This window comes from Rhea americana, unplaced genomic scaffold, assembly GCF_003343005.1.
Source record: "Rhea americana isolate MKP2758 unplaced genomic scaffold, rheAme1 scaffold_27, whole genome shotgun sequence".
NCBI classification, from domain to species: domain Eukaryota; kingdom Metazoa; phylum Chordata; class Aves; order Rheiformes; family Rheidae; genus Rhea; species Rhea americana.
Genome location: NW_028186390.1, coordinates 3,052,772 through 3,069,091, shown reverse-complemented (window position 1 = coordinate 3,069,091; position 16,320 = coordinate 3,052,772). Strand labels below are relative to the sequence as shown.

The following is a 16,320-nucleotide window of genomic DNA, read 5'->3' as shown; positions in this document are numbered from 1 at the left end:
CCCAGAACTTACGCCTCAGTATTTAATCTCACCAGTACATTGCTCTAGAGATCTGCTGTAAGTATCTATTATTACTCACCACCAAGAGACACACAAACACACAAAGGAAGGGAAAACAAAACATAACAAAACAAACAACAAACACCCTGCTTGCATCATTCTCACTTAAAACCAAAATTGCTTTTTCGGATTCATTCTGCTTTTATGGTGGATCTGGACCAGGTAGCCTTTTGTAGCTGCTAGGCAACCTGAACACTGTATTGCGTATTACCTGAATGCATTTGCTAAGAAAATAGTTACCTTTGAGATTTATTCATAGTAAGAAAACACAACTACCCAAAAATATAATAGCTTTCCCTTCTGATCAGTAATTAGCAACTATGGGAATACAGAACTGTTGGTCAGGAAATAATCCACATATACACTGCATATGCAAAAAGTGATTATATATCAGCTCCTTATAAATTTATCATAAGGAAGTACTTTTAAAAATACATTTTTATAGATGGCAGTGCTATAAAATTCTGATCTGAGTTACATATATGCAGATATTAGAGCATCTACATAGTATTTATATGTATATATAAAATATTTTAATTTATAAATAATAATTATCAACCCTTATCCAATTACAAAGTGAACTTTCTCACTAGAAGTCATTTATTCACTTTACCTGCAGCCATCGTTCCTAAACAAGACAGAAAAGCCTTAGAAGATTCATCGTTAAAGATTCTGCAGTATCTGTTGACTGCATGTTAACAAAAATAATAAAAGCAAAATTAAAAAACACCCAAAACACTATTTCATTTAATCCTCTCAGAACCATTTCACTGTTTTGTTCTCTAGCCAGCAGAACTGCACTTCCTTAAAAACATCATGAATATCTTTGATATGTCCAATTTCCCCACATCCCCAAACTCTAGCGAAAAGATACTCTTTTCAAGTCTTTTCAGATGAGTAGACCATTTCCCAGACTGCTATGTGACTAGCACAACTGTTAGGAATCTTATTATAAATACCAATTTGGGTGCTCGAGGCTTTAATGTCAACAAAGCAAACAGGTTTTGATTACATCAAAACTGAACAGAGCAGCACTCTGTTCTTCATCATTACATCTGACAACTTACCATATCCAATTCATAARATAAGGCCTCCCTCAAACCTAACAAAAACAAAAACTAGATTTCTGTCTTGAAAACACTGATTGAATTCTACGAGAGATATTAATCGCAGGACAGGTCAGACAGGTTCTAACATTCACTGCCATATCAACACGCTTAAGAGTCTTTATATGCAGATGACTGGCACTTTAAGAGATAAGAATTCTGTTTAGCTTTTCTCAAAAAAAAAGAAAATTAAAAGAAAATTAAAAAAAAAAAAATCAAAGGAGGGCTTTCTAGCAGAGGTCCTATACCCAGATATTCTGCTCTTCTTATCAACAGAGGCAAAGGCAAATGGATGTAGAAAGTCACTGTGATTCAGAAAGTTCACTGATAACTGTCTGGAGGATTTTTGGTTGTGTTTTTTTCTTTCTCCCCTCCTTTGAAACTTATATGACATAAAACAAGGTTATTTGTACACAACCTCCAGCCTGCCAATTCTCATTTGCCACAGCTGCACACACTTAGCAGAGCTCTATAAGCATGAATATGCTAAAAGAGATGCAGGTCTGTGGCTCAGAGAACATTACAGGTTCCTAACAGTGATACTCTCTGGATTTTATACAGAAATTTCAAGTGGTTAATTTAAAAACTTGTATTCTCGCCTTCTTCCCTTGGGGGCATGGGGAGGAGGAAGGAGGAGTTTCACATTAAACCCAATCCAGTTAGGACTTAACATCAAGCTTAGATGCTCATAATTAAAAAAAGGTCAAAAAGCTGGAAAGTTTTAAGTAAAGGCGAGGTGTTAAATGTCAAGTGACAGCATTAAAAACGAAAGCACGGAGTCCTATGCTCACAGTAACTGCCACGTGAAGGCTGGCAGGTAGTATGTGCTCAGCAGCAGACAGCAGGGAGCAACCACGCTTCAGCCAGCTCCCTTTGCCCTCTGCCTTCCTCCTGATCTCTCTCATAGCCACATCCTACCCTGTCACCAGGTATTTTCAGACTTAATTCTCTTCTGGTTTTACCTCTACTAGAGGCAGAAGCTGATAACTTGAAACCCCTTCATCTGCTCCCAACCCATTTTGTATGTCACTGGAAGGAGCTTTACAGAGCTGCTACCACTAGTGCCATTACACTGCAGCTGCAGCTAGTTCCAACGTCACTTTTGCTAGTAATAGATACTGAAATGCCTTCAGTTCCTTCCTGTAGTTCTTTCAGTCCAATAACAGCTTCCCATTTATGAGCTCATTATACTGCTAGGATAAAATAATAATTCATGAGTCCATATCTCTGTGGGGCTTTGCTTTTTAAAGAAGTAGAAAGGGTTATTCAAGGTAGACTTGTAAGTTATGTTGCAAAATACGTTTCCAGTATTTCAGATATTCCAAAATATGCTTCTTATGTTATATGGTACACAATATCTTACAAAAATAAATATTCTTCCAGTTGTTCTCAAGGGTGGTTGTTTGCTTCTTGTTTTTGCAAAAGGAATATTATAGCAGTCTATTTTATATTTGTTCAATGTCAGTCACAATATACACCATTTTTCATTAAATACTTCAAATTTAACTGGAACTATTATCACTAAATAATATCTTCCTCTGAATATGGTTCAGCTAAAATCGAGGCATTGCCTCCTTCCACTTGTAGGCAAAACAGAGCTCAACAGAGACTGAAAATCATTTTTAAAAGTAGTCAGAAGAGAAGTTGGTAAAAACAAACAAACAAACAATTCCTTTCCTACACATAGTTTTGGTACGTTAATAGCCACGCTACTGCACGTAACCTGAGGCATACACTGACATTATAGGTTTTGGCTTGTGACAGGTAGGAGGTAAACAAGCTCAAATACTGCATGGTTTTGTTTTGTTTTTTCCTTTCTTTCTTAAGAGGTACCTAACCTAAAGTTTTTGTTAAGGTTCTTAAATCATGACACACAGCAGGGATACCTACAAGGAGCACAGAAATAAAGAGCACAAGTCACTCTGGGAACTGGCAAGCACTGACATGAACCTTTTATTAAAAGGAAATTTGAAATCAACAAAGTTGCTGATACTCCAGTATTACAGATCGTTTAGCTAGTGCTCTTTGAAGAATCAGCCTGACATACTATCTCTTTCCATTAAAAGTTTAAGGTTACCAAAGCTTTTTCTCGCCCCCCCCCCCCCAAAAAAAAAGCTTTCAAAACAGATTTATGTAAGACTTCCTCAACTCATTTCAATTTCAGTACCTTTATAAAAACTATACATCTTTCATGGTTCTTTCTGCCTTGCTTTTACACAATCTATTATTAGAGAATCTATTAGAGAATTTCACGTTCTGAGATTAACAAAGTCAAACATCGGATGGAAAACACGTAATTTCTTAGTGAGCCTTAAGTCTGGATATTCCCATAACTCAAATTCTAAATGAAAGCAAATGCCAAGTTCTATGCCAAGTTATCTACATTAGTTCCAAAGCTAGGGTTTAGCAACATGGAAAGGATCTCTGATTATGTCATTTGTTGTATCTGGCATCCAGCAACACAGAAACAAAAATTAATCATATACTTGCAGAAAACAAAAATAAGGTTCCTCACTTTAGATTATCACTCTGAATTCATGACAGTCACAGTAAGAAACAATGTGATTGCTATAATATTGCATTGAGATCTGATAATTAAAGATTAGTTATAAGTCTACTGCATATGGATCAGTTAGAAGACTGTGCTCTTGGCTGCAACAGGAGTTGGGCAGAAATGCTGTGCAATTTCAGCTGACCTTCAATACTGAACTTAAGTTTAACTTGTGGGAGAAATCACTAATAGACAGATACTCTGTGTTACTGAGYTAGCTCCTGGAAATTGTTAAAAAGAATGATAGTCTGATCTCTTTTATTTGAAATCTTTTCTTTTTCTGCAAAACAAGAGAATTTTGCTAAGGAATTCAGTTGAGACTTTGCAGTACTTCAAAGCACAGCAATCTGAGCCCAGCTTTTTCAAATGTGTATAGTAATTCACCAAGACACAGAGGGTTAAGCACTACCAGGATCAACCCTATAGTGCAAATGCAATTTAAGTCMTTTGTCAACATCTACCATAAAAGAAATCACTTGGTTTTCGTAAAAATAAACATCAKGAGCTGTTTACAAAATTGCTTGCCTTTGGTCTTCCACTCTGTAGTTCAGGAAACGTTGCCTTTTTTTAACTGGATTCAGATGCTGTAACTCAAAAAGCCAGAGAAAGTCCCACGACTGGGTTTTTGAGCAGAGGGACCCTCCARCTTACCAGTACAAGTTTGGCCACACAAAACACATGAGCAATAAAAATCTACAGTATTCCAAGGTCTATTTAAAAAGAACCCATATTTTAMCATCATACCTTTGTTAGGTTTAAGATAAAGCATTTTTGAAAATGCTGGCACTTACCCAAATCTGCAGTTTCACTCGCTTGTCATTCCTATAAACGGTTTTCACTTTGAAGTCAATTCCTACTGTGCTAACAAAGGCTGGTGTAAACGTGTCATCCGCATATCTGAAGAGGAAGGACGTTTTACCCACGCTGCTGTTGCCAATGATCAGGAGTTTGAACATGTAATCGAAATTTTGATCTGAAGTATCTTTCTGCCTGTATCTGGCATCTGTTACTGAAGCCATCTAAGAAAATGACAAACATTGAAACAGAACAAATTTAAGAGCAGTTAGCATTTGTTAACTGCACACCCTGTGTTTACCTTCTCTCTCTGCTTTTTAGCATTATATCTACTGAAGAAAGAGGAATACAACTTGAAATCCTCTTTGTAAAGTCTGGCATTTAATTTCTATTATCCACTTGCAGTTGACTTGGTTTCAACTTGGGTTTCAAACCCAAGAAATGCATCTGTTACACTGCTTTGTATTTAAAAGAATAACAGATGGCTATTGCAAATTGTTCATATACTAGTGGGGAAACATTCTTTACTCCAATGGCATGGTGCCACTTCTGTTGCTTCAGTAAACTGCAGTATTGCAATCAAAAAACAAAATCTTTGACAATGCACAGTATCATGCAATTTAGTGAGCAGACACCGAGGCAGGTAAAATTGAGTTATTCCTTTTATGACTATAAAAGAAAATCTGCATTACCATCTCATGCACAACAACCATTCTATTCTTAGAAAAGCTCTTTCTTCAAAATTTACAGAGAAAAAACTTGGTGATGGAAGGAGGCAAAACATCAGTGGACAAAAGGAACTTCAGTTAACAGCCTTGAATCCATCCAACATCCACCTACTCGCAAGACTGGTTAAAATAAACAGCATCTGCGTAAAATTTGATGGCTCAGTGGAGCTGCACGGAGCACTTGGAAAGGATAGATTATCTCTCCTTTGTTGGCAGAGGTGAGAGTTGAGGATATTAGGGGTAAAAAAATAAAAAAAATGCAGCCTCAAGGATCGCTCCTTTTCTGCTTACCCTGCACTGACCTCAGAAACAAAAAAACAATCATGAAATCTGAAATATCGAGACAATTGGAGCTCATCAAACAATCCCTGGCTGCTTTAACATACGCAGCTCGGACACGCTATGTGGAAAGGCAGGCCTCTGTCTTTTCACTTCTATTTGTATAGTTATCTTCTGCTGTGGTACAGACTGGATTTATCACAGAAAGGAGAAAAAGGAAGCTTGGAAGAATTTACCTTGGAATAGACATGCCAGCTTTTCATCTTCAAAGCTCTGTTTCAATATCTAGCACAACTCAAATAACTTGGCCTTGGCTCCAGTGAAGGGGTTGTGTGAACTGGGGCAACGACAGCAGCTATTCATTCACCAAACTAGGACATATATTATTCATCGCTATGTCAGAAAGCAAAGTCTGAGTGGAGACTGAAGAAGTCTCTTCTTCCTCCAGCRTCCAAAGTAAGTAAGTTACTATTCCCCTCAACTTGGACTCATAGGTATCTTTGGGAACAAAACTCCCACTAGCATCTACTCTGAGCGTTTGCCCAAATACTTTCCTTTTAATCAAGTCTCATCCACACACAGGCCTTCACTCACTTGCTGGAAAAAAAACAGTATGAAACTCAGAATAGTCAGATGACTACAAACCAAAATTCTGTCCAAAAGTTATTTAAACTGGGATGTCAATTTAACTTAAGTTGCCAGCAGAGAGGAAACAAAACCATCTCAGTTTACACTTAAGTATGTATGACTGYTTATCTCTGGTTAAATACACGCAGTTTTCTCACACAGACAAGGCCTGGTGCAACAGAGAGTTTGTTCATAGACTGTACATTAATGAGGACAGATTATGAAGAAATTTAGCAATAGCTCGGTACTCAATAGTTCCACTGAATGCAGCAATATCTTCCCAAAAGCGGGTCTCTATTGGATACAGTAAAATTCTGATACACAGAGGTCTTAACTTCAACTGCTATTAAATAAGACTAAGGTCCTTTGCAAGCACTCCCAAAAGCCCAAGTACAAATTTACTTCTGATCGTTGTATCAGAGAAGATGTTATTTTATTCATATCTTGTGGTTCTTAATAGGAATTTTTAAAATGAAGAATTCAATACCAACTGACTTCCATAAACACGCTCAGGGAAATGCATACACTGCCAGTTTCAAACAAAAAACTCAGCTGCAAAAATAATGAATCTAAATGATTAGTTGATTTTTACCATCACCAATCTCTAAGACAGACAAGTTCTATATTTGAGTAATTTATCCTACTCATGCCCATATGCAATTTCTGCAAATGCCGTTGAAAACACACGTGCACTTGCTAATGGGGAAATAAATTCTTTACTTTTCCATTACGCTCACAGAGGCTTGAAAAAGTGACATGTCCTCATCACTTGAAACCAAGTTATTTAAAGATTTACAGGTAGACCTTTAACAAAGAAGTATTCCACTAATCATATAGGAATCAATATCTTCTTTCCTCCACTACCTTCATGGAATCCATCCACACACTCCAAGACAATCTTTTAAATGAAATACTGCTGCTTCCACTAACCCCCTCGATTGCTATAATCAGAAGTGTACCTGGCTACAAATGCTACTTTCAAACCTCAGTTTAAAAAGCAATTACAGAATGTGACCAGCTAGAGCAGCTTTGTTAGAAGCATAATGTAAAAAATAAGATCAAATGATACTTGGACGGAAAGTGGTGCTGTTGTCATAGAAGCGTAACGCTCACTGCCTTGGGCTCGTGACTGTGCTACGCTGAAGATGCTGCAGTTCAGTTCACAGAATCATTAGACACAGGGTCAGAGCACAAATTTTTCAAAGGTAAATTCCATCTCCTTGCTTAAATTTGACTTCTCCCTCTTGCCTCCTCCAGTCAATAAAGTGAAACTGGAAGGACAGCTGTACTAATGACTGCAGATTGTTAGTGCAGTTGTACTCAACAAGTATTTGGCTTGAAAGTGTTCACAAGGCTGCCCGAGAATACGCKCTTGAATACTCAAATTAGGAATGAGCAGACTTGTCTCCTAATTCTCATCCTTCCCTTTTGCTCACCCACTTGTTGCAACACCCCTGTTTCTAGCACTCCCTAGTTATGCCAATGCTAAGGACTGCACAGCGAGCTGATTCAGGGAACAGWTCTCCACTAAAAATAATTCCTCCTAATGCTTTTCCTATTTTGCATGATTATTTAAAAAAGTTGTTTCAGTTCTCTGCTCCAGGGAGCCAAGCTGAGGGGACGAAATGATGGGAAAGAATGGCAGTTGCTGTGCTATGGAGAGAAAGGTCCATGTAATCACACCTCCTGCTGGCCTCCTGTACTCAGCAGAGATTCAACCTCAGCAGCAGAGAGAAAAGCAGAGCAAATGTCAGATACCTCCCAGCAAACTTGCAAGAGTGTAAAAGAGAAGCTTGTGATTCTAAGGTTTCTATTGCCACTGGTTTGGTRTAGCCCTCAAGAAAATTCCTCTACAGTAAAGATTTAGCTTCATTACAAAAACTCCATCTTACACAAGAAGAAAAACTGCCGATTAGAATGTCACTGAGAAAACATCAGTATGAAATCTTGCATCTTTTGGTTGTTTTCCTGGGTAGCCCACTTCTCTGTAGGTAAAAGCATACTAATATGGACAACTTACTCTCCCTATATGCTTTAGTAAAAGGATCAAAGTCTCAAACATACCCGGTTCCTGCAAGTTTTGTGAGACTAGGCTGTTTTGTAGATACAAGATACCTTATTATTCCTGTATTGAGGAAAAAGTCTGCAGTATGAGCTCATCTTTTATTAGATGGAGAATTCACATAGTAGGAGGTACATTACAAATGCTCTAATAGCAATAAAGATCTTTAATCAGAACTTATTAGACACCAAATAATTCATTCCTCTGTCAAGATGCCTCCCCGGCTTTTATTTTCTACTTTGGTCTAACGTAGTTTAAAAAGAAGCCTGTCACCCTAAGACACAGCACCACAGGAAACCAGCCTTCACTGCTTTCACTGCTCAGTGAAATACATCATAGAGATGGTTCCACCCAGCTGCACTCCCTAAGTTTGTGACTAACATTGTAGTGAAAAAAAATCAAACATTTTGCAGTGTAACAAACTAGCAAAACTTTACTGCTCTTACAAATTATTAAGATTAGTCAACTGCTATCCCAGCTCTTCAATATTTACTGCCTACAGCCACTTCCATGAAAAGCAATATATGAACCATCTAAACTGATGATTTTTACCCAATTCTTCCAGCACCAACTAGTATGTCTTGCCACACATTCACTTCCAGAAAAACTACTGTTGACTTCAAATGTTTCCAGTTTTTATCATTCTGCTTAGAAATCAATACTACTTCTAGATCTGCTCACAGACAACAAACAAGCTGGAGCATTCATAGAACCATAGAATCAGTAAGGTTGGAARGGACCTCTGGAGATCATCTACTCCAACCTCCCTRCTCAGCAGAGTCACCTAGAGCACGTTAGACAGGGTTGCATMCAGACGGGCCTTGAAKATCTCCAGAGAAGGAGACTCCACAACCTCTCTGGGCAACCTGYTCCAGTGCTCTGTCACTCTCGCAGGGAAGAAATTCCCYCTCACGTTCAGGCRGAACTTCCTGTGCTTCAATTTCTGCCCGTTGCCTCTTGTCCTGTCACACGGGACAACTGAAAAGAGTTTGGCTCCGTCCCCTTGACACCTTCCCTTCAGGTACTTGTACACATTGATATGATCCCYCCTCAGKCTTCTCTTCCCCAGGCTGAAGAGGCCCAGCTCTCACAGCTGTTCCTCATAGGGCAGGTGCTCCAGCCTTCTGATCATCTTTGTAGCCCTACGCTGGACTCTCTCCAGTAGCTCMAWGTCTCTCTTGTCCTGGGGAGCCCASAACTGGACACAGTACTCGAGATGAGGCCTCCCCAGCGCTGAGTAGAGGGGCAGGATCWCCTCCCTCGACCTGCTGGCAGCACTCTTCCTAATGCAGCCCATAGGATACCAYTGGCCTTCTTGGCCACAAGGGCACATTGCTGGCTCATGGTCAATTTGTTATCCACTAGCACTCCCAGGTCCTTCTCTGGAGCATCACCTGGGAAGTTTAGCCTTCTCTCTACTAGTAGCCACACGTATCTGTTCACAGACATCGATGTTTTCATGTCTCACTATCTCTCACAGTATAGCAAGGAAAAAGTCTGAACTGACTTTGGCAAAGGGTCCTCCTGACTGCTGTCAGTCACTTCAGTCAACAGTGAAAAGTGGTCTTGTTGATGAAACTAAAAGCTACACATAAAGAAATATTTGCACTTCCAACATATTAYGAATCCATGTAGTCTATATTTTATGAATTCTGTGCATTTCTAAAAATAACTATATCTTTTAATATTTTTACTGCTTTATTTTTAAAACCAGAACTGAAATTTAMCRCAACTGTTTTGGATTCTATACCAGYTGCAATTTAAACAYGAATGTTTTTAACTGTTTCACCATCAGCTGCTAGCATATATGATTTTCTTTTGTTAGACTGAATAGAAGCTAGAGATGAAACTGCCACTATATATTTCTAAGAGTCAAAGATCTTACGATAGCATGCTAGGCTAGATCCAGCCTAGTTTTACATATGTTCAACAACTGAGCCTCCACTGTTTGTCTGATGTACTATTTCACTGGCTAACCAAACTACCRTGGATAGGAACCAGTCCTGTATTTCACAGTCAAAACTTTTCTTACCTCTCTTTTACTGTTCTGATGTTCCAGGGCTTAAGATTAGCCAACAGAAGAAAAAAAAAGGAAAAAAAAAGGAAAAGAAAAGGAAAAGAAAAAAACACCCCACAGAGCAAGAAATTATGAGCATCAATTTAAGAGAAATCAGTGATAACAACACGCAACAAGAGAAGGGACACAGCTGTACCTTTTGGACTCCTGGCTATCCATAGTTACTGAGGAATGTGGAAGGAAAACAGGAAATTATTTCTGTTTTTATGAAGTGACTGTATCTAATGAGGTTCAATAAAGGTAAAGTAGGAAAAACTATATAGCCCTAAAGTCAGAAGATCATCAATCTTCCAAGACTCTTCTGAAAATGTAGCACAGGAGCATTGTAGACACTGCTGAAGTGAGTACAAAAGACTATGGGAACTATTCTGTAAATCAGGCAGTAGGGAAGAGAGAAAAAAACAGGGGCTAAACCAAAAAGATTCCTTTCATCCCTAGTATTTACCACTATTTACCAGTATTTACCATTTCAGTAATCCATGAGAGATGTTATTCACATGCAGCATAACTTCTTCTCAAATGACTTGGTGTCTTTTTTTTTTTTTTTTTCCCTCCACAATATTAAGAAGTGCACCTAAGTCTAGTCATACAYCATACATTCAGGTCACTTCTCTATTATAAAATCTCACTCCTTTATGTGCTCTGTCATTAAAAGAAATATATTTTTGTYGTTCTTTTTTTCTTTTTCAGGAAATAAATTAACTCCTGAATCAGATTTCTATCAAGCAATGGAATTTTTTTTTCAGCCAATGTATGACGTCCTAAGAATAAAGCTCATAAAGGAAAACACGGCCATGACCTTAAGGAGACTTATACAGATGCTACAACTACAAGATCTAGCGGGAGCAGAAAATATATTATGAACAACTAACATAACTGCTAATAAGTATTGCAAGCAAAGATAGTTACCAATTTAGATCTATAATCCATGAGACAGATGGAGGCTTTGCTGTGAGTATATGAATCAAGAGTGGTCACACTGTTGAACCTGCGATGTAGAAGCAAAAGGATTACAATGTTTACAATAAAGATGGATAATGAGAATATTACATAAGAGACTAATGAGCAGGCAGGTTAGATTGTGAAAACACTACTGTATAAGGGCCTAAACTTCCCTCAGAGCTGGAAAGCCCCATAATATATAATGACAACAGAAACACTGCTGGAGTTAGTGACAGCTATTAAGTTAATAGTAGATATTTGGAGCCATCAATTTAAAATTTATTACAGGGAGATTATCTAGATTAATTTAAAATTTACTTTTCAGATAAGTTCTAGAAGTGGACACAAAACCTCAGAAACGAATCATTACACATTTCCTGCAGAAAGACAGTAAAGTAAATGAAACCAAGGAGCGGCTGAAATCTGCATGTATTTTTGTTTTGCAGAAAGCCTGGGTCAAAGTCTACTCAGTTACTGCACTGCAAAGGACAATTACAATAGGACATATAAATGGCTGCAACTCCCCTTACAGTGTATCTATATAAAAATAACTGCCTTAAAGTAATAATTATTCCAGATTTAGAGCAGAAAAACTTAACAGCATTTAGTCCTCCTTTTCATGGCTGATGTAATCTAAAGGTTAGCTTTACCCAGGTACTTTTTCTTCTCCAGTAAAAAAGGGCAAACAGCTGTTTTGTTGTCCCAACTTACATTATACTGCCTTATAGAGACTGCTGAAACACCTGGCCAAATTCAGACCTTATGTAAACAATAAGTTGCAGCTACCTACCCTAGGCCAGAATTTGGATGAAACAAGGAAAACTTCTTTCTCACAATCCACAAAACTGACAGTCACTTCACTTGGCACAAAAAACAGCTCCATGCTCTTGCCCAAACTATTCCAAATTTTTCCATATTGATTACATTTCCCTATGCCTTCATAACCCTGTTCCCTGAAATAGTTCATTGTTTCTTGTGACAATCTCTGGCTCCCACTTCAGCAATGTCCAYCGTTTCAACAAACTTGTTTTTGAAGCTTCATCCCAGTAACTTAATTGCCAGATCAAGAACAAAAATAAGTCAACAGAAAGAAAAGATTAAAAACAAAAAATCCCACTTTTCTATTTTTTGTGATTTAAAAAATGAGAGACTTGGAAACTGAAATTGATTTTGCTGTCCAAAATTTAAAATTATCATTTATTAAAGAGACCAGAAGCCTTAGCAATTAGACTCTTGTAGTGGATTTGCTCCATGTTACACATGACTGCAATACGTACATGAACATTGCAGATAAAAACCTTTTTTTTTTAAAAAAAAAAATAGTGGGTTTATCTATCTTATCCATTCAGATTTGGGAACAGAAACTTTAAAGAATCTCCCAATAGTTTGCTGGATGCAGAACAAAAGAAGTCAAAAATCTTTAGMTACTATCTCTTTCCATCAGCTCTCYATTTTGGCACGTAGCAGGCTGGGACTGTTGTTAGAAAGATTTCCTTGAATCAAATCGATCTTCCCGTGTCTGGAATCATGCCTCTCCCATTTCCTGCCTAAATGGGCAACATCCGTAATACTCCATTTTAGGGTCACAACAAAACTCGTAGGAAGAAAGTCACAGTTACGCTAATTTTACAGTGGYGAAAATGTAAAGAAATAAAAGTTTCCACATTTTTACTATCATTTCGGAGTGATTTCATTGTGGCTATTTCATTGTCACTTGGTTTAGTGCCTGTTGACAAACATGCRACACTGGAAGATACAAAGATTTAACCCACCAAGTTCCCCCTTTCCAAAGAACTGCTCCGACTTAGCTCCCTCCCAACAGATGCAGGGAAAGGAAGACATTTACATCCTCCTTAGGCACCAGAGAGCAAATGCAGAGTAGATTTCCTCAACTGCCTTAATATTCCAGTGAGCCAAAAAACATGGAAAACCAGCCATTTTCTGGAGTCACAGACCTCCTGCTAGCCCAGGCTGACCCTGAGCCTAGCCTTGTCTCCAGAGAACAGTAGAAGTTAAAAAGGTTGATTGCTGTTAGAAAACACATAGTCATTAAAACACTCACTTCCTGTTACAAATGTTGCAGCAATGGTTGAGATAACGGATTTCAAACCCCATTTCATCAGCTCTCCAGTTTTACATTTCTGCCTCAGTTTCCCCAATTATAAAATGGAAATATCTGAGTATTTCACTACTGAATACACTGAAGTACAAAGAAGTACTTCAGGTTGCACAATGAAAAAAAAAATGCCCAGAGCAATATAAAAGATGGGTCCGTATCAGCTCTGCTACCACACGTTTAACTCTCTGCTGATCTTTCTCCAGCCAAGGGCACATAGTACCTAATTTCTGTGCTGGGAGAGAGCCTCTGCACAGGGAAAGCAGTGTCTATTCTCTCCCAACACAGTGGATAATAAAGCAAGTTCAGATACACGAGGAAATTCACACTATTTGGAGATACTGATTTAGGCCATATGCAGATTCAGGTAGACACTACCCCATCAGGAGGCCTGTGACACATTTACAGATTCTTCTGCATGACCAGGAGGCCTGAATCTTTCCATTTATAAGAAAAGTAAGATGGTATCCTGAGCTAATCAGGTGACTGGAGTTGGTTATTACAAGGCAATACCAATTTGTAAATCAGAATTGCATGGAGACTTCGCCAGCTCAGGATGCCTCTGCAGGGCTGATGAAGTTTTATTTTGTTGCCTTTTCTCCTCATTCCCAAAGCAGAAAATTCATGGTGAACAAGTTATTTAGTATCTCTATGCTAYCATGTTCTCCATGCTGTGAAGTAAACCAACTGCTAACTAGGATTAGAACACAAGTGCCCTGACAATTCTCATGTTTTAACTTGTTAATACCCCCAAACATAAACCTTACTGTTTTTGCCAAAGACCGAATACTATCACACTGCAATAAGCTAAGCACGCATGTACAAGAGCCCACTAAACACTACATATCTTTAGGCAGAAGATACCTTAAAAAAAAAAAAAAAAAAAANGTTTTAACTTGTTAATACCCCCAAACATAAACCTTACTGTTTTTGCCAAAGACCGAATACTATCACACTGCAATAAGCTAAGCACGCATGTACAAAAGCCCACTAAACACAACATATCTTTTGCCAGAAGATACCTTAAAAAAAAAAAAAAAAAAAAAAAAAAAAAAAAAAAAGAAGAAAAAAAAATAAAGAAAAAACAGGATGAGTATAGTTGAAATTACCATTTCAGGACATTTCTCAATCTTAGCCATTGAGAAGTGCCTGATAAAGAAATACTTCCTCAGCCTTAACCAGCAACAGGCAAGAGACACAAACCTACTGGGGGAGGACAGGACGCCAGCCCCTTCCCTAGCGTTAGCACCAGCCAGCATGTTAAGCAGCTCTGTGATCTACACGTTTTGATTTCAGGCTGCATCAGATTGTGTGTGGAGAGGAGGGAGGGGAAATCAAAGCAGGAAAAGCTATTTGAAATACACACATGTCAATTAACATGATATTTAAGGGACAGTGACAACTTACGTGCTGATAAATGCCCTGCAGGCATTRCCTTGCTRYACCTAAGATGTATCAAGGACTACTGCTATTAAAAAACAAAAAACATTCAAGACTTCTCTATTTATTATCTGAAAACATAGTAGACCTGCAAAGAGGGCAGTATAGTTCTGTCAAAGTTACAAACGCAGTTTGATTTAAAAATTGTCTTATTTGCCTCTCGTCTGACTTCTATTACAAATTGTCCTGATAAAACAGAGTCTTGAAGGCAGCAATCACACCAAGGCTTCCAATGTGTATATATGACCTTTTCCAAGACAGCAAGCACAAATAAKAAGAAGGGAAAGCTTTTAAATTGCACACTCATATATGGCAGAATCTGGATTTACCTTGTACCCACTATAATCTAATGCCAGTGCCCCAGTGACCAGACATTGAAGTTAAAACTGTATAAGGAAGAAATGCCCCTGGAACTGCTGAGAAAGAAGTAGGGAGTTGGAGAAAAAAAAAGGGGGGGGGGCAAACCAAACACAGGAGAGGAGTGTTATTTTAACCCAGAACTAACCCAGGATATTCTGAAGCCCCACAAACAATTTTATTAGCACAGCTGAGGGAGGGTGCAGCACAGGCTCAGGAGCGAGTGATGAAGGACAAACCAGAAGAGACATAAATCACCAAAAAAGCATGCACAGAAATGCGAACTGTTATCTCAGATTGAGGAAAAAAATCAGATTATTATTATTATTATTATTTTGGTCAGGTTAGTAGTCTTAATTTAGCTCAGATCAACCTGATTCACTGCACAAACACACCACTGCTYGCGCCATGAGAAGGGAAGGACAGAGACAAAAAGGGAGGCGAGAAAGAAAAAGAAAAGAAAAAGAAAAAGGTCGAAATACTGGTCTCGGTGAGGTTGCCTACGGCGATATCGCAGGACACTGCCGGCAGGCGCACGCAGAGAGCGCGGCAGGAGAAAAACACGTCGCCTCACCACACACGGCAGAAACGCCGCTTGTATTTCGCGAACCGGAGAAAGAGGAGGTTTCAGACTTTTTTATGAATGAGATGAGAACGATTAACCTGCTCGGCTTCACCGAAGGGGCTCCCTGCCGCCTGCTCAGGGCAAACGCGCCCGCGCCGTAGCGAGCAGCAGGTGAACTCTCCTCGTCCCGTCGCGGCGGCTCCCTCCCCTTCAGAAGGCACCAAACCCGAAACCTCCCGTTTCCCAGCAGTTCTTTTCACCGTTCAGTTGTGTGGGGGGAGGTATTTTTCCCCCCCTTTTTTTTGGGGGGGTATATCTATTGTTTTTTAAAAAGTGCTGCAATTCGGTGAGCAGCCAGAATGACAGCAACTGACCAAAATCACCCACCAGCTGTAAGGCAGCCTGGCAGGCCTCCCTCTGCAGGTCCCCCCGGACACTCAGGATATTTTAAACGTAAAGCACCGTTATTTCACCTCTCACGCTTAATAAATATCTYTTTTTTTTTTCGGGGGGAAGGGGTATAAACGCTCTCCAACACGCTTTCTTCACAGCTGTTCCTGAGGAACAGCCTTTTTCAGCACACCTCGCGGGCAGCAGCCCGCACCCTCTCGGCCC

General features: G+C 39.0%; 1 protein-coding gene across 2 annotated transcripts in view; it reads right to left on the bottom strand.

Annotated features, from left to right (window-relative positions):
* RAB3B (RAB3B, member RAS oncogene family) overlaps positions 1-15,796 on the bottom strand; it is a 61,199-nt gene extending 45,403 nt beyond the window's left edge. Inside the window, exons 1-2 of one of the 2 annotated variants that reach the window (XM_085308044.1) lie at positions 15,715-15,796; positions 4,509-4,736 (exon numbers count right to left, since the gene is read on the bottom strand). In XM_085308044.1, the coding sequence (XP_085164170.1) occupies positions 4,509-4,736 (228 nt within the window). In that variant the 5' untranslated portion in view covers positions 15,715-15,796. Of the gene's footprint in view, positions 1-4,508; positions 4,737-11,194; positions 11,274-15,714 lie in introns of those variants that run through there. The other variant, XM_085308043.1, reaches the window with a different exon arrangement.
* Between the last annotated feature and the right edge of the window lie 524 nt (positions 15,797-16,320).